Consider the following 23876-nt stretch of genomic DNA (forward strand, 5'->3'; position numbering starts at 1 on the left):
GTGTGTGTGCATACATGTGTGTGTGTCTGGGGATGTGGTGGTTTGAAGAGGAATGATCCCACAGACTCATATATTTGAATGCTTAATCAATAGGAAACGGCACTACTTGAGAAGGATGGATTAGGAGGTTTGACCTTGTCAGAGTACACGGAAGTATGTTACTGGGGCTGGGGCTTTGAGGTTTCCAATGCCCAAGCCAGTCCCAGTCTCTTCCTGCTGCCTGTGAATTCGGATGTAGAACTCTTAACTACTTCTGCAGCCACGTTTTCCATCATGATGATAATGATTTAAACCTCTGAAACTGCAAGCAAGTCCCAATTAACTTTCTCTTATGAACTTGAGTTGTGCTTGGTCTTGGAGTCTCTTTCACAGCAACAGGACACTGTCTAAGACAGGGAATGTAGAGCTCCTGCCTAGACTGTACAACAGTTTGGTTCCCAGCAGAGCACGCACACACAAAGATAACCACAACCACAATAAAAAGACAATGCCATCTAAGCGGGCAGTGGTGGGGCACACCTTTAATCTTAAAAAAAAAAAAGTCTAGATGAAGCGTCCATCACGTTTTTAGTCTTAGGCATCAGTGTTGTTTCCATGACATACGGCTATACACTGACGAGGAGGACACAAATCAGCACCTTTTGTAGGACTTCTGTGTTTTCACCAAGGACAACAACTTCAAGATAGCATGTTTGTGATGTTCAGGAAAGGAGAGGGTCGTATCCCACATAGGTCCCCTTCCTAGGCTGGGCCTGAAACCCTGAGGACCATGGGAGAGTGGACAAAGCTCACTTTTGAAAGCAGGCCTAAAGCCAGCGAAAACGTTAAAAAGTGGAGGAAGAAGGGATTATGGGTGGGCTGGGGTCGTTTGACTAGAGGAACACGTGTGCTTTTATGCATGCCCGCTGCCAAAGATCCCGACCTGGTGCTGAAGACTGGAGAGGGAACCGAGAGACCTGGGCTATAGAACTCATTTTGTTCTGGCTCCCCACTGACCTTGTTTGTAGGTTCAGCTTCCTTCCTGTTTGTCCTGCGGGAACCCTAGTCGTGGAAAAGCACTTCTGCTCTGCCTTAAGAAAGAAATAGCTTTAGAAATGTAAGGTGTCTGCATGTATGCCAAGTGCTTCTCTCTTTCAAGGGCATAAGGAGGAAAACTGATGAGAGGAGAAGGTGGGAAGACACTGTGGCCAAAGTTGCCCAGCTCCACCAGGGCATCCCGGGGAACTCTGAGGATGATGCGCACTAGGGCACTTGCCTGCAACTTTTAGACCAAGCGGGCATCCTAAGGACTGTCTCTGCATGAAGTAAATCCCACCACAGAATTTAAGGCTCGAGAAAAAAAAAAAAAAAAAAAAAAAAAAAAGAGGCACGCCCCTCCCCCACTAGATGGCACTGAAACGCCTTGTTCTCGATTTTCAAACTGCAGAGAGGAAAAAAAAAACAACTAAAGACAAAAAGAATATGGTGGAGGTGCGTTCATTTCGACTCACAAGCCCTGCTGTGCAAAGCTGGGTCCCTAGGGCAGCTCTTTATCCCGCAATGGGGGACCTCGGCTTTGGAGAGAGGGTGAAACCGAAGGGGGAGCTTTAGAATGATATCCCTAGTGTGTGGAGCTGGATGGGAGGCTCCCAGCCTTTGCGGCTGTCTCACGTGAGAGAAGCAGGGGGCGGGGTAGGGTGGGGATGGATCCGTTAGCTGCCCCCCCCCCCCCCCCTTCAAGGTCTGGAGTCCGGTACCACCTCAAAGAGGCCCTGCAGAGGTTAAATCCAGTGGTCATGAGATCACTGACAAACCCTACACCGAGGTTGCTTTAACTCTCCCTCTCCTCCAAAATATCTACAACAGCCTTCTCCACCCCATTGTGATTCTCTTCTGGTCTTAAATGGACCTTGCAGTCTCCTTTTCTTGCTGAAGAGTCAGGGCAGGTGTGTGTGTGTGTGTGTGTGTGTGTGTGTTGTGTCGGGCGCTGGCTTAGGATGGCCGAGATCCTCACCGCTGCTCTCTGCTCAGCTCCAGGTGGAAATCACAGTAGCTAGTAAGGTAGTGCTTATGGCTTTCTGGGGGGAAAAAACAAAGATTAAATGAACGGGAGACACTAACAGCCGAAACCTGGGGCACAGGGGTTCACTCAGAACTCGTTAAAGACGGTTGTCTAAACCTTTTTTAAAAAAAGAACTGTGGCGAGTTTAAGGGAATTTTCCACGGTCTAAAGAGAAACAGGAGACGTGGGCACCAACCCTAAATTTACAATAATACACATAAACATGCTACATGCCACATATATGTATATGTGCATAAATATGGATGTGATGGAGTGCATACCTACCTAGACACCATTCACTTGCCTGGCCAAAGAATAAGGCTCAGACATTTCGTGCCTGGGAAATTGGTGCGGTTCAACTTTAAGAAGGCTAGAAAAATAAGAGATGAGGCTCACGTTGCACGGATGACATCACTAGCTTTTGGCTGCGCGCTCCGTGTTCTCGGCTGTGGGTTTTAGCCAAGGCTGCAGCGCCTAGAGGCCGAGAGAGTGACAGCGGCTTCCTAGGGCGCCCACACCCGGGCAATGCGATTTCTGGAGCCCCTGGGGCGCAGGCTAGGCTCTCGCTCCTCGCGGGCGTCGGCTGAGCCTGAGAGGCCCGAAAGCCTCCGTGGCTCGAGGAGGAGATAGGGAGGGTAAGCTGAGGTACCGAGGCTCCCTACCCCCTCACCCCTCGCCCCATTCAGCACAGTGCGGGGAGCCGGATCGCGGGACGCCGAGGCCGGGACGGGAATCCTCTGCACGAGGCCGAGGGACCCTGCGCCTCATCGCCTGGGTGGGCTGCAAAGAAAATGGTGCAGTCTGAGAGTGGCTGACCCCAGCTGGCCAGAGCAAGCGGGTGCTGGACTGCTTGGGCTCAGGTGGCAGCGAAGGGGGCGGGTTGCTTCGAGCAGCCGGGTCCTGGGTTTTCTTCGTGCCCGCGGCATTTGCTTAGCACCTGGGCAGCTCCCACGCGGGGCTGCGGGAGACTAGGTGAAGTGAGGCAGAGGGGATCTTGGAGGAGGCTGGGCGTACACATTCCAGGAAGAAGGAGCTGGAAAGAGCAGAATGACACCGAGGAGGCTGGCGACTGGGCCGGCTGCGCGCCACCCCTGAGCGACCTGTCCATGGTGTTGAAGGAGCTCGGAGAGCCCGGGGTGCGCCCTCCTCTGTGCAGCCCGCCCATAGCTCCTGGCAGCTGCCGCCCAGTCTCTGCAAACCCCGGGCTGGGAATAGTCGCCTAACGCCGCCTGGGTGTCCCCGCTGTCCAAAAGCTAGACAGTCTGAATGGCGAGGCCAGAGGCAGGCCACCCTGGAGCTCGCGGGGAAAGGCTGTCCGAGATCGTGCGTCCTCGGGCAGTTCACCTCTGAGAGCACGCGTGGGACAGCAGGAGCCAAGGACCTATTGGTGATCAGAGGACCGAGGCTTTGAAAAGACCCGACGCAGAGAGGAAGAACAGTTTCGGACGCACGTCCCTGGCCTTCGGCTGCAGATCGAAAAGGGGAGAGTCCAGGAGAACGAGATCCAGGGCAGCCGGGCGCGGGCGCAATCCATTCCTTCGGCGGAGTGCTGCGTCCTCACACGCCCTCCCTATCATTCCCAGGAAGCCAGGACAGTCACTTCGGTCAGCAAGCTGCACAGAGAAACCCAGCAAATCCCGCCGCGGTCGAGAGCACTTGGTATTTAGTTTGCGGTGGCCGGGCCGCGGGCCGAGGCGGAGGCTTAGGACTGTCGCCTCCTGAACGGTGAGAAGTGGCGGTGTTGAGTTCGCCACCACCGGAGAAGGCTGCACCAGCCCGGAGGATGCTCAGGACCCCGCGGGAGCCTCTCCGTAACAGAACTTTATAGGCTGCCCGCCCCGATCCCCGCAGTCTCCCGGCTCCGTACCCGCAGGTGGGGGCCAAGGGGTCGCCGCGGCGCAGATCCCCTCCAGTCCCCACCCCCAGCTCGGCCGCCCTCCGCTTTGTTCTGGGCGTGCAGAGGGAAGGCGAGGCTGCGGCGGATCATGCCCATGGTGTAGCCGCCAAGCGGAGGCATGGCTGCCGGAAGGTTACTGCTCTACACTGGGCTTTCGCTAGCGCTCTGCGCCCTCGGCATGCTGGCTGTGGCCATCTGCTCCGACCACTGGTACGAGACGGACGCCAGGAAGCACAGGGACAGGTGCAAGGCCTTCAACACCCGCCGGGTCGACCCCGGCTTCATTTACAACAACAACAACAACTTGCCTCTGCGCGCGAGCCGCTCGCGCCTGGACCGCTGGGAGGGCAAACTCCTCCGGGCCCGGAATCGCCGGCAGCTGTTCGCCATGAGCCCGGCGGACGAGTGCAGCCGGCAGTACAACTCCACCAACATGGGCCTCTGGAGAAAGTGCCACCGGCAGGGCTTCGACCCAGAGATCGCCGCCCTCATCCGGAAAGGTAAGCTCCAGGCGCGAGGCGTGGCGCTGCAGAGAGCCAGGAGCCTCTAGGTAGGCCCTGCAGCCCCTTGCCTCTCCTGTTGGCCACAGGCGACAGCATCTCCTGGTTCTGAGTGGCTCAGTTATCCTGGCCTGACTGAGTCTTGGCATGGGCAGAACTTGCCTCTCCATAGCTGTAATAGATTGTGGTAAAGCTTTCACTCTCTTTGCTCACCTGCCGTTTTGCTCTTGTCTATCCAGATTCTCATGGAATCTCCTGAACCATTTTTATTTTTATTCTTAAAATCCAGAGTAATGCCTCATCAGCCTTTGAGAAGGAAGAGAATCTCCAATGCTGTTTCTGGAAAAAGTCCTTTAAGGGTGATGTGTCAGGGGTAACTGGCTCCGAATTTTAATTTCTGTTTTAGATGTTGAGCTGCTTCGAGCAAGGGAAACTGGGGGTGGGGGTGTCTCCCAGAAAAGGCCATATGGACCCCAGAAACATTTACTTAGTAATGCACTGTAGAAGTCATGGTGTAGGTATTGGCCATATAAACACCAAGAAATTCTAGCCCCGTTTTACAGTAGCCCAAAGTGGCTAGTGAGCAGCATTCCATTACAGTACTTAACTTCTTCCTTGGAGAGGTGGGCGACAGAAGTGACTGTCGGTTTGCAGTGAATGTCAGCAGTCTAGTAAGCCCCCAAAGTCAACCTGAGTGGGCATACCAGGAGGAAAAAAAATACTATTTTCAGATTTATAGAAACCACTCAAGGCATAGAAGACAGATCATAAGCAAACATTTGCTAATAACACTTGATATTTGAATATGATCACATGCATAGGAAAGTCTGCTTGCGTGATGCATTTTGTGAATCCTGTATATGTTGGGAACCATCCTGTCTCGTCAGTCCGCTGAAATACTGTTCACTGTCATGTGCTTTGTTGAGGAGGGGACCGTGTTCTTTTCTATGATGGCTGCACCCTGGGAAGATGTGCAGATTTCAGACCTTGCTTCTCCCCTCATCTGTCACTCTCTTCAACTGCTGAGTAGTTGACAACTGTGTTAATATTTGCAAATGTGCCGAGACATAAAGCAATTCTTAATTTCTCGCATCACCGTGAAGTTCATTGATGTTTTAAAACAATATTTGAGAGAACTGATGTACTTTGAGTTGCAAAAATGTTGAGGTTATTCAAAAGAAATTGTTAATTTGAATACACACACACACACACACACACACACACACACACACACGACCACTACCACCACCACCACCAACCATGTAAGAATGATTAGTAGTGGGTATGGTCCAGGAGGCCATTTCACAGTTAGCAGGCGAGGAGGAGAGTTAGGAAAGAGAAGGAGTGAGTGTCCATCTTGGCATTTGTTGTGTAGCTTCTTGGGGCTGACTAGGGATGGGCATGGCAGTGCTCACAGGCACTCCACCTGCTTCCTGACAAGGCTCTTGTTAGTGTGGCCTGATCCAGGTGGAACTCCGGGAAGGATGCGAAAGATATTATGGGGCTGGACCGAGGAGCAGGAAACCAAGAGGAAGCAGAATTATTTTTCACGGGGGGGGGGGCGCTTTATAACTGTTTTCAGGTTAACGATGTTATTTTATCTGTGCTCTGCTTTCTTTACCATGGAAACGAGAGGTAGCTAGCTGAAGTGTTGGGGAGAGCCGCTGATAATGACTCGTGGGCTCTGACAAGATTTGTTGAAGGACTTCCTTCCATTTCCTTCCTTGAGCCTTTTAGAACAGACTGGTATCCTCTGTCTGGTATCAGCCAGCCCTACTTAGAGGAGGAGGGAAATGGGGTTTGTGGCTTCTGGTGGCTCCATCCAGGTCTCCTATTCCATTTTGCCTGCTTGGCAGTTTGACTAGAGAGGTTGACTTGGTCTGTGCATCAGAGGGACTGGTTACCATAGTGACACTTTCTTCCGGTGAAGCTGGAAACGGGAAGGGATGGGGGGAGGAATGAACAACATTTTGACTTTGTATCGACTGATTTTTTAATTGCAGCAGCAGAAAGTGGACACGCACAGCAGGGGATTGAATACACTGATACCCAGAGTTGGCAGGGCATTGTATTTCACTTGAACTAATGGAAATGCTGTTCTCCATCACCTCAAACACAGCAATCACTGTCAGCTGCAAGCACCTGTTCGCCACAGTTGTTCCTGTCCTTTTGGCATTCTTGTTAGGCATTATTGAGATAGATGGCATGCTGGGCGTACAAATCTTGAGAGACCTGGGTCACCAGCTTCATTTTTTTTTTAACCTTGTAACATCATCTTCGAAAACCAGGTCTTCCCTTTCCAAGCAGCAATAGACATTTTGTAAACAAGTGCATTTTCTATTCATAGAATTTATAGGCAGTTCTAATAACATATAGAAAGCGATTTCTAGTTTAACCACCATTTGTCCTAGGTGGGTGGAGTTTAGAAGGATGTTAACATTGATACTGCTATGTTTAAATTTAAGATATCTTAAGGAGAGATGTTTATCTCATATTAGTCATTAGAAGCCCTGAAAAGAACTTAGATCTTCATCTCTTTTTGGAAAGATATCCTATTACAATTGTGTGAGATATATTCTGGGCAAAGGAAAAGGAAAACCAGAGAAAAGGTTGTTTAAAGTCTATTTAAAATGTTATGGGAAAATGTGAGTTGTGTCTTTTTTTTTTTTTGAGACAGGGTTTCTCTGTGTAATAGTTCTGGCTGTATTGACTGTGCTAGAACTTGCTCTGTAGACCAGGGTGGCCTCTTTATCCAGGGTTCTGGGGTTAAAGGTGTATACCACCCCCACCTGGCATGAGTTGTATCTTAATGATTCTATTGCCCTAAAGGGTTCAGTCACTTGTTAAGTCAGTCATTGCACTGAAAGTGTTGTTTGTTCTTTTGAAAGAAAACAAAACCAGCAAATGAATAAGAAAGCAGAAGTCAAATTCTACCAGACATGAAGATGAAGTATCTCTGATTTGTGTGCTTTCTGCATTCTTCCTGATGCCTCAGGCCATGGCTGTGCACACCAGAGTGTATCTCTGGCAGTGCCTCTTGTTTCATTATTGAACAAGGAGTCCCTGGATAGCAGGCAAAACACACATTTGGAGCACGCATCCACCAGAGCCTTGGTTTTTGGGAAATACCTCATAAAAATTGGGTTTCTAAATTCATCTATCCAGAGCCAATTCTAGTTGTGTGGGAATACAAATAATATATTAGTTGGGAAATTCCGATGATAAAGAAAAAAAAAGAGAAACAACTGTGACTACGAGTCCAGGTTAATATTATAACAGATGCTATATGAGACACTGAAGAAGGATTTCTTGTGCAAAAGCTGTGCCAAGGAATAAGGGAAACTCCCGATTCTTTTTGGGTAGCATCTGCCATGGAACAGTCACACATCATCCAAAGTCATTATTTTCCATGTTAGATAAGATTTTAATTATTCTTTTCTTGGAGGTTGGATTGCATCAATTACTCCAAATTCTCATGTGTCTTAAGCAACGAGGAGTCTTAAATCATGTCCCCTTGCTTCTAAACCTCATCCTGGTCTTTTGGAAAAGTCAACATAGGTGCTGGGGCTAGATCAATGACAAGACCCATTTTTGAAGTCCAAGAGACATCCAGATAGCTCTAAATAGGCTTGTTCCAGGGATTCTTTGGTTTGTACTGAAGTGCCACATTGATGAAGTTTGAAATAAGCAGACCTTTAGCTGATCTTATTTTAAAGATAGGGTCTCACTGTGTAGTTCTGACTGGCCTGGAACTCACTATGTAGACCAGGCTAGTTTCGAACTCACAGAGATCCTCCTTCCTTTGCCTCTAAAGTACTGGGAGCAAAGGCGTGCACCACCATGCCCAGCCTTTAAACTGAAAAAGAACTTTTTATTGTTTTAAAATTTGCTTTATAATAGACTTTGGTCCCAGGAGTTTTCATGGTCATGAAGTAGTTGTGCTTTGAAAATAATTTTAATGGAAAACTGTGCGTATTTAAATTTTAATGCTGTAATCAGGAAACACTTAGAATAAACACATGTGTTATATGATCTCTTGGCACACAGTGCTAGGTTGTGAGATGAGTAAGACCTGGCCCTCAAAGTTCATATAGATGTTAGTGACACAGAGAATACATTACAACTACATAACGACAGAGTCGCCACGGAACTAGATCCAGAGGAACATGAAGGAGGTGATGGCAACATTTCGTGGTGGGGCTGAGGGTGGGAGAGTAGAGACAGTTGCTCCTAGGAAATGAAATCGGAACAAGGCTCTGATGAAGTGTGGCCAGGGAAGAACATTTCAGCAGGGGGCTGACATTGGCAGAGCCTTGGAGGGGTGAGAAAACAGGACAGCCTGCTGAGAGCTGTTTCTGAGGATGGGGAGGAGCAGCGTAGGAGCTGGAATGTAGGCAAGGTCCAAATCCAGGAGCTTGTTTACCAGACTTCCCAGAGCTGCACCACCCCATGTGTCTGTTTGAGTATAGAGGAACCACAGGTAAGTAAGCTAAACTCTTTGTGTCCTTAGCTGCACGTACCACATCACAGATACTCAACAGCCACACGTGGCCGCTGGCTACTGTTTTGGACCGTGCAGACTATGGCGAAGGTTCTCTCCATTAGAGAAAACTTTTCTGGATAGCTCTGTGCGGAGCTCAGAGCCTCCAAGATAACAAGCTGTATTTCAGATGAGGATAATCACACCATTGCATGGGCGTAAAGGTCAGACTCTACAGTTAAGGAGACTTTTTGCTTTTTAAATTGTTTTGGGTCTTGTTAATTGTCCAGCATCAGTTAACAGAATTTGTATATGCTTCACTCTTTCCCAAATTTCAGAAAAATGTCAGGCTATGAAGTAGGCATGGTGGTTCCTTCCTTTAGTCCCTTGGGAGGCTGAGGCAGGGGAATTGCAGTGAGTTTAAGGCCATCCTGGGCTACATAAGTGAGTATGAAGTCAGCATGGGCTACAGAGTGAGGCTCTATCTAAATTTAATAAAATTCAAAGTTCCCACTTAAATAACAGCTCCACTTGATACCAGGTGCTCATCTTAAAGCTTTATATACTTATTAATTTACTGTTCCTAGCAATTCTATGTGGTGATATTCCTATTATTATATCTTTATTTTTTGAGACTTTCATGTGAGAGTACCATATTGACACAGTTCCAGTCTTCCTCTCAGCACTTCAGCCGCTCCCATGTCACCCCACTCCCTCTGGGACTCATGACCTCATCTTTAACTATTATCTCTCTCTCTCTCTCTCTCTCTCTCTCTCTCTCTCTCTCTCTCTCTCACACACCCACACACCCACGCATATACACATGACCCTACTGAGTCCATTTAGTGGTGCTCATATGTGCATGGGATTAGGACTGACCCCTTGTGACTGAATAACCAACCTATCAGGGGGCCCATCCCTGGAGACAACCCATTTTCCCCTTCTCAGTAGCCATTGGCTGCCTGTAGCTCTTCATCAGAAAGTGTCACTCTCTAAAATTTCCCCCATCCATGTGGCATATTGACCGCCGTGTTTATTACTTGGGTCTTGCTCACGCAACCAAATTGTCAGATTTCATGGCTGGATATTACTAGTATTATTTTAAATCCCCATTTTTATAGTAGAGGGAATCAAGGCTCACAAAACTCATATAATTTGTTAAATTTCTTGGGCAGTGTATGAGGGATTCACATTCTGGCTCCATATTTGAGAAATCACCCACCTGTATTGCCCCCATTAAACTCTGTCGGGGCAGGTGGGAAAAAGACAGTATATTGATTTCCCAAATTAACTCTAGAGCAGTGGTTCTCAACCTGTGGGTCACGCGACCCCTTTTGGGGGGTTTGAACTACCTTTTCATAGAGGTCACTTAAGATCATTGGAAAATACAGATATTTATATTACGATTCATAACAGTAGCAAAACAATAGTTATGAAGTATCAACAAAATAATTTTATGGTTGGGGTCACCACAACATGAGGAACTGTATTAAAGGGCTGCAGCATTAGGGAGGTTGAGAAACCCTGCTCTAGAGTCTCCATTCTACCTTAAAGTAATTAAGGTGGACCTCACATGTTACATGTTTTATTGTCTTCATTTTGCATCATGTCATAGATACTGAAGTTTTATACACACAAAGCACATGTTCATTCAGCAATCTTTTGTGAGAGCCCATGGGCTGGATGTCAGGTACAATGTTGGGCAAAGTGAAGAAGCTTACATTCTGGGTAGAGAGAATAAATACATATCAGTACATATAAATAAGCCAACCAATGTCCAATTTCAAAAAGTAGTGGCTGTCATAAAGATGAAGGCTCTCCCTGGGAAGCCCCAAGGGAAGAATGAGTTGGCCTAAAGGGAATCTTATTTCAATTATTATTGTTATTATTATTACTATTTGGTTTTTCAAGACAGGGTTTCTCTGTGTAGCAGCTCTGGCTGTCCTGGAACCCCTTTGTAGACCAGGCAGGCCTTGAACTCACAGAGATCCATCTGTCTATGCTCCTAAGTGCTGGGATTAAAGGTGTGTGCCACCACTACCTGGCTAGTTCTGTTGCTTTTAATCTTACAACATGGGCAGATTGTGGGTGCTCTGGAAAAGAAGGGGACAAACCTTGTGTCAACAGGAGAAGATCTCACATTCCCACAGGGCAGAGATTGTTTAATTTATAGGATACATATAGGGCTCTGGGCACCCGTTGATTAAAAACTTTAAACTTAAGATAGTACCGTTTATAGACAAACCATGGAGACACTCATGGTCTTTCAGTGCTTGTGTGTACAGGTCATAGGATGACTATGTCCATCATAGGTGTCTTTCCTCCAGAGCCATGCACCTTTTTGTTTTAATATTTATTCATTTGTGTAGCACGCTTGCACATGCAGCTCTGTAGTATGGAGGAAGGAGTGCAACTCCATGGAATCGGTCTCTCATTCCATCTTGATGTGGGTTCCACACACAAGATGCCTGAGTAGCAAGTGCCTTTACTGGCCGAGCCATCTTGCTGGTCCTGTTTTGAGACTTGGACTTGGACTTGGAGCTCACTGACTAGGCTAGGCTAGCTGGCCAGCGAGTCCCAGGGGTTTCCTCTCTCTGCTTCCCCAGTGCTGGAATGACAGGGACATGTCACTGTGCCTGACTTTTTATCTGCACACTAGGGGAAGAAGTCAAGTCTTCTTGCTTGAAAAGCACTTGACTGATGGGGAAATCTTACCACCTGCATGGTTTTTAATACCTGGCGTAAATTACTATGCATATCTGTTAAATGTATATCTGCATGCAATAAGTAAACACAGTTTAGTGAGACCCTCCCTCCTTGGTAGTTCCCAAACATAACCAGGGAGAGATGAAGATCAGGCAGGGTGCTTTGTGATTTGGATGGGACATTTGTGGGTTCATGTGCAGGGCAAAGAAATGTATTTGAACTCCACTGTGTTCAGAAAAATTTTCTTGCTGTCTGTAGCAAAAGAGGTACTTTGGGATGGGACAAAGGTGCGGTGGTCCTTGTCCCAAGAGCGCTCATCCATTGACTCGGTTTCTCAAGATGAGTGTCACATGTGAATGGGTCAGGCTTTCCCTTTCAAGCTCACATTAGCATCAACTGATCAACTGGATCAGCAGTCAGTTGGTCAGGGAATGCTGGGCTGTTCTCTTTCTGTTGAGTCAACAAAGTCAAGAGCCTTAGCTCTGTTCTAGAAGGTCAGCTTACTTGTTCTTCTACTGGTGGACTGGTAAAGATCAGTTAGAAGATGAGTCTGTATATTTCACTGGAATTTTCACTCAAAAATATTTTCCCAAGGCTTGACAGTGGTGGCACATGCCTTTAATACCAGCACTTGGGATGCAGAGGCAGGAAGATCTCTGAGTTTGAGGCTAGCCTGGTCTACAAAGCAAGTTCTAGGATGGCCAGGGCTATGCAGAGAAACCTTGTCTTGAAAAAACAAAAACAAAAACAAAACAAAAAAACAAAACCCAAACCCAAAACAAAACAAAACCCAATAAACCAACCAAACAAAAGTATTTTCCACTTTTCCTGCTATGAGTAGGCAACCCCAGGCTTGCAGGAAGAATGCTGTATGTACATAGGCTGGGCTGGCTTGACCACACACACACATGCACACGCACACATACGTGTAAACGCACACACATGCACACACACTCACACTCCATCATTCATGTCTAGATGTTAGACACTAGAGTCACACATAGTCTAGAAGCAAATATTTCTGCAATTAATTGCTCCAAATAATGAGTATAGAGAAGAGCATAGCTTGATGGATGCTTTGTGGATGAAATGAAAAAAAATTATTCTGCTGTCTTTACTGGATTATGCAGTTTTTAATAGTGCAAATATTCTCTCTCTTTTGTTCCATGTGCAGTGTGTGTTAATGTGTATGTGGGTGTGTGCATGTATACGTGTGTGTAAGGAAGGTCAGCATCAGGTGTCATTCTTCAGGAGCTGTGCACTTTGTTGTTTGAGACAAGGTCCCTCATTGGAACCTGGGGCTCTCAGATAGGCCAGGCTGGCTGGCCAGGGAGAGCCAAAGATCCTCATGTCTCTGTATCCCTCGTGCTTGGATTATAAGCACACGACTATACTCAGCTGCTTAGTGGGGGCTGAGGATTGAACTCGGGTCCTCATGGACAGCAAGCACTTTAGCAACTGAGCCATCCTCAGCCCTGAGAGTCCTTGCATTCTCCAGAGAGCATCGAATGTGAAATAATGGGTTTGGGTTCTAGAAATCCCAGCCCCTTCCACATGGTAAAAAAGTTAAATTTATATGGAAGATAGATAATAGATGCATGGCTGAAAGAAAGTGTAAAGAGAGGAGTGAAAACTGGGGGCGTGGAAGAGAGAACAAGAAACCGCAGCATGGAGAGGCAGAGGAAGTCTCTAAAGGGATCCATTGCAGGGGCTAGGATTAGAAAGAGGCCAAACACCAACCTGCTGGCTTCTTGCTATTAAAAACAAGCCTCCTTTTCTTTTACTCAAATACCATTTTGCAGATTGGAGCTAAAATTTGAGTCCCCCCTCCAAGTAGAGATAGGTGGTAATGGAGGTATGTTCACGTCAACACTACTGAACTGTACACTTAAAAAGGATCAAAATGGTAAATTTTATGTCATATATTTTCATCTATGCTAGTTACCTTGCCTGTGACAACCACTTTAAAAGAGGAAAGGGTTGTTTTGCCTTACAGTTTGGGAGGTTCTGATGCCTGGTTCGTTGACTCTGTGGATTTAGGGTCTGTGGTGAAGGTGGGCGTGTGTGGAAGAGGGTGGTGCTCCTTCTCACAGTAGCCAGGAAGCAAAGGCGAGAGAAAGAAGGAGACGGCCAAGTTCTAATATCTCTTTTGAGGACATGCCCCCAAATGACCAAACTTTCTTCTGGTAGCGCCCATGTCTGGAAGGGTCTACTATTGCCCTGCAGTGTCCATGGCTGGGACCAACCCTCAACACCTGGGCCTTTGAGGGACATTCATCTCTCAACGGAAGCAGACAGAGAAAGAAATGCAAACATTTGGTAGAGGAGCAGATTGATTCACTTTAGTACAGAGGATGCGTCATAGCAAAGGCCACCCATTCAGCGCATTTATTAAGCACCTACTATGTGCCAGGCAGCAGGTCACGTATGCACAACGCATATTATAGATGCTAATTAAATGGATAAAATTCATATCCATACAAAGTTTACGGTTAACCATTTTTGAGTATTTTCTTTTACTCAGTCAAACAGGTCTTTGGTGGGTTCTTACCTCTCCCCCATCCCTTGGAAGATCAATCCTAGGATCTTGTCTGTGCTCGGGGAGGGTTCTACTGCTGAGTTGCTCCATCAGCTCTAAACATCGACATATAAGACAAGTAGAAGTAATGAATAAATTCCTTGGGCCATTGAAGAATCACTGAATGAGGAAAATTGCACCGAACTTGCTCAAAAAGGACCACTGAGCAGTGACTATGCTACACACATTATCTGGGGGTGGAGGCTCTTGAGTAAAATCCAATACTCGCATGTTCCTTTCTTCAAAGAAGTGAAAGAGGAGAAGTTATAGGGGGGATTAATCAGCTCCATGACGAACTCTATGAGGGATTTAGGGTGCTGGGCCCCAGGCATCTCAGTGCCACTTCAGAGCAGGCCAGGCTTTGTAGAAATGTAGACATTTGTAGAGAGGCACCTGGGTATGACAGGGGTAAATTTTAGCTTCATTTAAAAATGACTGATTCTGACTACGCAATACGTGTCCTTTGTCAACTATTCCCTTTGTACCTCCGATTCCTTGCTATTCTGGGAGGTGGCCATAGTTAGTGGTTCCCATACATCATATCAGAGATATTGTGCTCCAGTAGTTAAAGACAATAGCACTGAGACAGATAAGCCAGACAGTGAGCAGGCGATTCAAGGACAAAAATGTTTCTCTTTTAGAAATTTGTGTGCTTAGAGATGGTGTTTAAGGGATTCTCCCAGGAGTCATCGGGAGTTATCTGGAGGGGATGTTGAGTCAGGTTGCGAGCTGATGTGGCACTCAGAGGAGTTTGACAGGTTGGCTGCTTTTATGGGAAACTCCAGCATCTGAATTATTTCAATTGATTTTTTTCTGGCGTCAAAGTATTTTGCCAAGAAAAAGCAATTTACTTTATATTAGGTCCTCCTCCTCCTCCATTTCTATCACTTCCTGCTCTTTAGAATGCCCTACTCGTTCATATTCAGGACCTCACTCTAGGGCACTTTATTTACCTCAGAGCATCTCATTCAGTTTTGCCCCGAGCTCCCTTTCAATTTATAACAGTGATTCTATTTAGGCAATTCGAACCCTTTTCCCCAAGGCCTTGGGTACTTCCCAGGCCTGGGTGGAGTAGGGTGGTTTTTGCCTGAAAGAGGCCCTGGGCTGACATGCTGGTGTGGAATAACTGTCTCAACCCTGGAGAAGAGGAGACCATGTTATAAGGTTGGAGACACGCACTCGCCCATGTACCTGTGAGAGCGTGAAACGACCAGGAATGCCCATGGTATTTCTGTTTGTAACAATAAAATAAAGATAGTGTACCAAAAATGCAAAAACCTAATTGTCTACTAACAGGGAATGGATAATAAATTATAGTATATTCATACAATGGAGGCTAGCACAGTGTACTTAAAATATACATGCCCACTTCTGGGCCTATTCCCCAAAGACTCTGAGTCAGCATATCACATTGATACCTGCGTGTCCATATTTATTATAGTATTGTTCACAACAGCCAGTTTAAGAGCCCAGCCTCTGGAATATATGCATAATGGAGATTTATTTATTCAGCCACAAAGAGGAGTGGATTTATGTCATTTGTTAGGAAATGGGTACATTACATGAAGTGAACTAGGTCAGATGCAGAAAGACAAAACTTCACGTTTTCTTTCAATTTTGACTCTCAGAATTCTTTGTTAGCACACATGACATGAGAGTTGAAGGTACATGATGGGAAAGAGGTGGGGGACCAAAGAGAGGGAAGAGGAGGAGGTGAATATGGTCAGAGTATGTAATATACTTGAAAGAAATTATCTACATGAAACCAAACACCATGTGCAATGAATATCCACCAAGAAAAATATTGGAAAGTGTCATCCATATTTCCAAATGGATGAACATGGATTTGAGTAAAGTCAGCATTGTGAATGGCATTTACATGAAGTTCACAATCAATGCAAGAGAGCTAGGGACACAGCTCCATGGGAGAGCTCTTGCCTAGCATGTGCAAAGCTCCAAGTTCAAGTCCTCATACTGCAGAAAACAGCTAAAACAACGTTAACTGTTGTTTACAGAAGCACATTGACATTGTATGGGAAAAACTATGCATTGGGATAATTAACATAAAACGAAGCATAGCCTTAACCTTTTCCAAGAAACGGTGTGTGTGTGTGTGTGTGTGTGTGTGTGTGTGTGTATGTGTGTGTTTGGAGGAGGGGATTGAGAAGGCTGCCAGGAACTTTATATGCCTCTAGGCTGTTTAGAAGCAAGCAGTGCTTCATGGAGTATTGTTATCGTTCAATCTACAGATTGCAGCTTTTTTCAAGTCAACTTTTTGGCACTTTGCATAGGATGCTCCCTGTGAGTGACTTTTTATAAAAACAAGTCATTAGTGACAAAAAGCACTGAGAGAAGAGAATTAGGTAAATGGTAACAGTTTGCGCTTGAATAGTTACAAATCATGCTGGAGGAAGAAACAATTTAAGTTGTGTTCCTTTCTGCAGTGGCTTAAGAAGATTCAGGCTTTGTATGATTAATTGCTGAAATAGGAACTAATGTACAAGTCACTAGGCTGGGGTTCTATTTCCAGTTGCTAGATGGAGAAAAAAGTATCAAGAATTCCAAGGTCTAGACTGAAAACTAAAGCAGTCCCTTTAGCTCTCCTGATCAATAGGGAGCTTTGCAGTAGACGGGGACACGGAGACAGTGTAACTAACTGGTGAGTGCAGAGACAACTAGGGACCGAATACAAATTCCTCAGAGGGTACTTTAACCCCAAGAGAAACACTTCAATGTAAACCAGTAAAGGAAAAGGTTAAAAGGTTAAGAACTGGTTTTAAAGGGGTTGGAATTGTACTTTTATTCTTGAGAAGTTTTGTTCACTTTTGAAGCTGGATAAAAAAATTTAGTAAGACTTTAAATAGTTTTATTATTGATAAACAAGATGTATATATGATTATTTTTAAAATATGAGGGTAGCTTTAGCCAGGAATCTCCACTTTAGGGTGACCTGTTCCTGCCCGTTCTATTTATACAAACTGTAGCGGGAACAGAAAAATCCCACCAGAATTTTAACAAGGACTCCATTTTCACCTGAATGCTATAAAAAGCAAAAGCTTAGCCCTACCTTAGCAAGGGATCATGGTAGTCCCTGGGGATTTTAGGAGTGTGAAGTCCAATAACTCTGGTGCTTGTGTTTTGATAACCGTGCAAGTGGAAGGGATAGATACCCAGAGGCATCCCCAATTGGTTGGGCTTCTCTGAGTCACTGGCTTCCTGTGGTCTGCAGGGAGAAAGGAACCTTGCTCTTCCAGGTGAGTGACCTTCCACTTTGGAGAAGGCTTACTTACCTTAGCTAATGCCTCCCTTTCTCCTCCCTCTGTGCCATTAACATGAACAAAACAGAAGGTGGTTCAGAGCTGGCTCATTCTCATTGTGAGAGGTGAATTCTCTCTTGCCTGGCTCAGGGTGGTTTCCACCCATCCACATCCGGGACTACTCTTCTTCTTTAAGAATCTTACTGCCTGCCTTTAATCTCGGCACTTGGGGGACAGAGGAAGACAGATTTCTGTGAGTTCTAAGACAGCCAGGATTGTTACCCTGTTTTGAAAAACGAAACAAAAATGAAACGAAACAAAACGAAACCAAAGAAGTAAACAAAACAAAACACAAAACCAACCAATCAAACAAACTAAAAACCCAAGAACCTTACTTTCTTTGGCTTTCCAGGTACCATTCTCTCCTGTGCCATCTTTATTCTTTTTTTTTTTTAAAATTGCTTTTATTTTCATACATCCATGAACTTACAGAATAGTTGTAAGTGAAGTGCAAAGGACATGTGAGACACAAGGCTGAGTGTGGACAGGACAGGATGTCTCATCAATCTAGAGAATTTCACTGTTTCCTACACACGATGGACCAGAGTTTTCTTTTGGTGGGATCACCCCAACCAACAGAGCAATTCCAAGTCCCATATTCCAGTTCTTTTCTCATTCTCTCTCCTTATCTGGTTTTTCTTCCTCAGCCTGTGTGTGTATTCCACAGATTTCCACCCTTTTCTTTCTCCCCCTCTTCCTCTTCTTTTTTTTTTTAAAATTTATTTTAATTAATTAATTTTCTCCCCAACCAGATCACAATTTCCCCTCCCCCAGACCCTCCACCCCCCCCCCCCATTCACTCTCCCTCCTTTCTCTTCAGAAAAGGGCAGGCCTCCCTTGTAAATTAGTCAGCCATAGTATATCAAGTTGCAGTAAGACTGGGCACCTCCTCTCTGATTGAGACGGAACTAGGCAACCCAGTAGGAGGAAAGGGTCCCAGAAGCAGGTAACAGAGTCAGAGACAGCCCCTGCTCCCACTGTTAAGAGTCCCACCAGAAAACCAAGCTGTCTAAGAGTTAACATATGTGCAGAGGGTCTAAGTCAGTCCCACATAAGCTCTCTGGTTGGCAGTTTAGTCTCTGTGGGCTCTTCTAAGTCCAAGTTGGTTGATTCTCTGGTTTTCTTGTGGGGTCCTTGGCCCCTCTGGCTCCCACAATCCTTTCTTTCCCTCTTCCACAGGATTCTCTGAGATCCACCTAAGGTTTGGCTGTGGGTGTCTACATCTGTTTTAATCTGTGGCTGAGTGAAGCCTCTCTGATAGCAATTAGGAAGGCAACAATCTACGAGTATAGCAGACTATCCTTAGGAATCATTTCATTGAATATTTTATTTAGTTTTTGCCAGTTAGGTTTGGTTCTGTCGCAGGTCTCTGGGCTGTCCAGCCTCTAGGTCCTGGCCCTGCAGACTGTATCAAGGGTAGGCTCCCTCTCATGGTGTGGGGCTCCAGCTGCACCAGTTGTTGGTTGGCCACCCCCATAATTTCTAGGCCACCTTTACCTTAGCCTATCTTGTAGGCAGGGCAAATTGTAGGTCAGAGATTATGTGGTTGGACTGGGGTCCCAATTCCTCTTCTCTAAGTCTTGCCTGGTTATACCTCCTCTTCATCATTACTACCATCAATTTCATTCATGTCTAAGACCATATCATTCCTCCTTGTGTCTAGCTGTTCTGTGCATCTCCTTGTCTAGAATCTCCCATACAAGCATCCTGATGATTGGATTTCCCACTGGCCTCATCCTTGGGTCTTAAAGAATGTAGTGCATATTTTGCTCCCCAGACCAATCCCTTCTCTAGTTTTTACATACTGGGGAACGACTTTACCACCTTTCTACTTGGCCTGCCCAGAAACTAGAGGGTCATTTCAGCAACTCTCTTCTCTCTTGGCATCGTTGCCCAAATAGTGACTTTCCCGAGTCACTCTCAATGTTTATTTCTTGCTCATCTCTTCTTCTGGTCCCTCCAAATTTGCTACGGTCTTTAGGTGGATTCCTGCATCACCCTCTGCCTTTCCCATTCTGCAATCCTCTTTATTGTCAGTGTTTTCCTTTTCGAATGATCTTTCTTAAATGCATTTTCCAGTCATCTCCATCTTTAAAACCCTTCAGTGGCTTCCCGTGGGTAGAGTAATCAGAATAAGGGTTGAAATCCTCACTGGGGCACAGGTCTGGAGAACAAGCCTGCTCCCCTCTCCCCCATCCCAAGATCTTATTCTTTTCATTCCTTTATCAACAGCAGATACTGCTCTTATTAGGTGGGGCTCACTTATGTTTTGGGTGGGGGGGGCACATTTCCTCATGAAGTTCCATTTTCCAAGAAACAACTTCTTCTTAATCCTGCTGGGAAATGAGTCTGACCAATGCTTGTCAAGCCCAGAGGAGTCAACATACCTCTCCTCCTCCTGTTCTTACCTGGTGCACCCTGGTTCCCACTTGCAAGGTAGGATCGCTTTATATTTCCCTTCGGCTTATGTTACACACTAACATACTCTCTCTTGATCAACAGAGCCACTTGCTTACATTTATTTGCTTGCTTATATGTTTTTCTATTTTTGAGACCATTGAAGTGCTTTTAAAGATCTTTTTGTCTGTTTCACATAAGGCAAAGATGTAGTTCATGGACCATAGTAGGTGTGTAATAAATATTCATGGATTGAATGAAGGCCTAGCCCATTTAACACAGTAGACCTGGAACTCTTGCTTACAACTTCGCTGGACTCAAGATTTGTGTACCATTTTGAGTTTGTTCTTTCTGTGTCTTGCTTGTGATTCAAAATGTAAGCTCTCAGTTGCCAGCCCCAGCCACCATGCTTGACTCCTGCCTCCCTTCCCCGAAGGAAGGACCCTTGTTCTCCTGAAACCACAGAAGCCAAATAAACTCTCCCTTTTATAAGTTACCTTGGTTATGGCATTTTATCACAGCAATGGAAATGAACTAATATGTATACCAATGTTCCATTTATTTGCCTGGTGGCCACAGAGGACAGGAGAAGGCATTGGATTTCTTAGAACTGGAGTTAGAGTTGGTTGTGAGCTGCAATATGGGTGCTGGGGATCGAACTGTTTCCTCTGGAAAAGTAGCCAGTGATCTTAACTGCTGAGTCATCTCCCTAGTCCCTGTGTTTGGTAGTTCCTTTAAGAACCCGTTTTATAAGAGGAGAATTTAAAGTTTGGACTGATGTGGGATTCCCCTCTGTATGCTGTGATTACCATTAATGAATAAAGAAAGCTGACTTGAGCCTATAGCAGGGCAAAACAGAGGAAGGCAGGGAAAATTAAACTGAATGCTGGGAGAAAGAAGGTGGAGTTAGGAAGAAGCCATGTAGCCCCACCAGAGACAGATGCCAGAACTTTAACTCGTAAACCACAGCCTCGTGGTAATAAACAGATTAATGGAGATGGGTTAATTTAAGATATGAATTAGCCAGAAATATGCTTAAACTATTGGCCAAACAGTATTGCAAATGATATGGTTTCTGTGTGATTATTTTGGGGCTGACCAGCCGGGAACAAACAAGCAGGCCTTCTACAACATTGGACTATTCCCATGTTCCTGGATCAAAACCTCTTTTTGATCTTGGTCGTGTTTTTGATTTTCCTCCCTGCTCCTGAGGCTGGTCCTTCCATCTAGAACATCAAGAGAGGCCCATCTCTATTTCTGTTCCTGCCATGGATCCCATGGATTCCTTACACACAGGTCTTTTACTGGTGTATCCAACCACTGTCCCAAGATCCAGTTGCAAATTTCTGAATAGTTATCACTAGGCTTGTCTTTAGGTTGTCTCCATTTGAGCATTGATCTTCAGTGTCCATCTAAGGCAGCCTTCTTCAATCTCATGTATTTCTTGCTTTTTCGTAGCTGTCACCAGAATACCCAAGAATGCACTAAGAATGGACGACATTTCTTTTTGCTCAAATGTTCAGAGATTTTAAACCACAGTTCTTGGTTTGTAGGGAGACAGAGCATCATGGTGGTGGGAGCACGGAGCTCAAATACCTCATGATGGAAATAAAGGACCAGGCCCAGGATCACTTTCAAAAGCACACCTGTAGTTGATCCACTTCCTCCAGCTAGGCCTCAACTCTGAAAGTTTCTAGAGCCACCCCAAATAGTGCCACTAGCTAGGAACCAAGTATTTAATACACAAACTTATGGGACACATTTAATATTCAAGCCATACTATCTTTCAGAGTGATTTTTGGATCAATAATAGCCAGAAAATAGACTATACCTACCGTGATTGCCCCTACATGACTCATATCTCCGGTCATCCTTTTACAACTTTCAAAAGGAGCGGGGTAGCGGCGGTGAGAAAGCATGGCACGCCCGTTCTTAGTTCTCCACGGTACCCGTGAGGGTCTTACTGCGGCCCTCTGTCTTGAGCTCCCGGACTCCCACTGCACCCTTGCAGAACTCCCTGTTTGACTCCTTGCCTCCTAATCTCATCTTTTGTCCGCGCCTTCTATTCAGAGTGATTTTTCTTAAATGCAGCTCTAATCATGTTACTTATTCATCATTTGCTTAAAAAAAGAGAGAGAGAGAGAAAACCTTTCAGAGGCTCTCCATCACGTAGCAATCAAAAGCAGGTCTGTGGTCCTTGTCACGTTACCATTGTGGTTGGTGGGCGTTACAGAAGCATTTATTGCCTAAGAGAGGACTCGGAGAGAAAAAGGCGTCCTGGATAGCTAACATCTCGCGCTCGTGAAGACCCATCAGCTCTAGCTCAACAACGGAGCCGAATGTTGTTCTTTCCTCGGACTCATCCAGAGGAGTGGATTCTCTTTAGAAATGGTAGTAACCATTTTTTAAGAATGGCAATCTCACAGTTAAGGTCTCACAGACTTCTTTAGATCTGCCGAGAGCACAGCTCATTGCCATCTAATTTAGATAAGTAGAGTAACTCTTTGGCTGTCCACAGATAAATAAAGGCGCAGCTGCATTGCTTGGCTTCTCAGCCTGGGTTGAATAAATGATTCATATCGAGGAAACGTTTTCTGTGACCACTATAAATCCTGGATTTATATTAGTTAACTCTACGCTGGGTTAAGCTGGGGAACAATTTCCAGCCCTTTCTGCCCATGTTACGTAAGGTGCTATTGACCAAAATCAAGATTACACATTCAGTAGTGACCGTCAGACTGACATCATTCAGTTGAATTTGTGCTTTGAAAGGCTGGACTTAGTGGTAAAGATTAATTATGAAAATGGTTGAAGAGTTATGCAGTAATGTGAATCTTGTAAAATAGAAGGTAACCTTTGCCCTGGAGAACTTCTTTGTGTACATTGATTTTAAAGCCTGTAGGAACCCTGTGGCTTTTTCCAAAGTGAAGAAGGCATTTTCCTCTTCTCTTTAGGTCAGCGGAGTTGCTACAACTCCGAGGACATTACCTGTGCCAATAGCCTGCCTGCATGGGATTATTCCACATATCCGTATCGGTATGGTGGCTCCTAGGCGGGCATTTGTAGACCAATAAACTGCTAAAAAGAGAGGTGTGCTGGAGACCATAATGGCTTTGTCACAGAAGACAGCTCATCTCCCAGGCGGTGAGGTGCATTTAGGAATGACAACAGTGATACTCCTGTCTCAAGATCCTTACGAGTTAGAAGAAAGAAGCAGAGTCTCTGCGGGTGATGAGACTCCAACATGTTAGGCATAGGAGGGCTCCTGTCCACTGGGAAAGCTGAAAACCAAGGCGCGCCTAGTTCACGCTCACAGAATCATTCCCCGACACAGGCGGAATCAGTTCCCCTGACATCAAACATTACTTGATTGCAGTTATTTTTCTGTTGTTCTTTTAATCAAAAACATTCTTGTAATCTGAACACTGATTTTGAAGAGGCTTGGATGAGCTTGCATTCAGCATCAGCAAGGAGAATGGAAAGGTGAAGGACCTGACAATGAAGTCACATGGATACAGTTGGAGTACGATGGAAATGTACGGAAGGGCATAGAAAGTTCCTTGGTTAAGGTTCTCGGGTTGAAGGCTGGGGACATACAGATCGTCCTGTGATGAGTACATGTGTGTGCACACGGATCTGCCTGTGATGAGTAAATGTGTGTGCGCACGGATCTTCCTGTGATGAGTACATGTGTGTGTACACGGATCTGTCTGTGATGAGTATATGTGTGTGTGTGCACACAGATATGCCTGTGGTGAGTATGTGTGTGTGTGTGTGTGTGTGTGTGTGTGTGCGCACGGATCTGCCTGTGATGAGTATATGTGTGTGTGTGTGTGTGTGTGCACACGGATCTGTCTGTGATGAGTATATGTGTGCGTGTGTGCGCATGGATCTTCCTGTGATGAGTACGTGTGTGTGTGTGTGTGTGTGTGTGTGCACACGGATCTGTCTGTGATGAGT

At 45.6% G+C, this 23876-nt stretch overlaps 1 protein-coding gene across 1 annotated transcript in view; it reads left to right on the forward strand.

Annotated features, from left to right (window-relative positions):
* Positions 1-2478: 2478 nt before the first annotated feature.
* The window catches only part of Tmem178b (transmembrane protein 178B), a 388626-nt gene continuing 367228 nt past the window's right edge, over positions 2479-23876 (forward strand). Inside the window, exon 1 of the mRNA XM_041634638.1 lies at positions 2479-4438. Coding sequence (XP_041490572.1) covers positions 4057-4438 — 382 coding nt within the window. The 5' untranslated portion in view covers positions 2479-4056. The remainder of the gene's footprint in view (positions 4439-23876) is intronic.

Source organism: Microtus oregoni, unplaced genomic scaffold (genome assembly GCF_018167655.1).
Source record: "Microtus oregoni isolate MIOR12 unplaced genomic scaffold, Mior012 000046F_ref0000063, whole genome shotgun sequence".
Lineage (NCBI taxonomy): Eukaryota > Metazoa > Chordata > Mammalia > Rodentia > Cricetidae > Microtus > Microtus oregoni.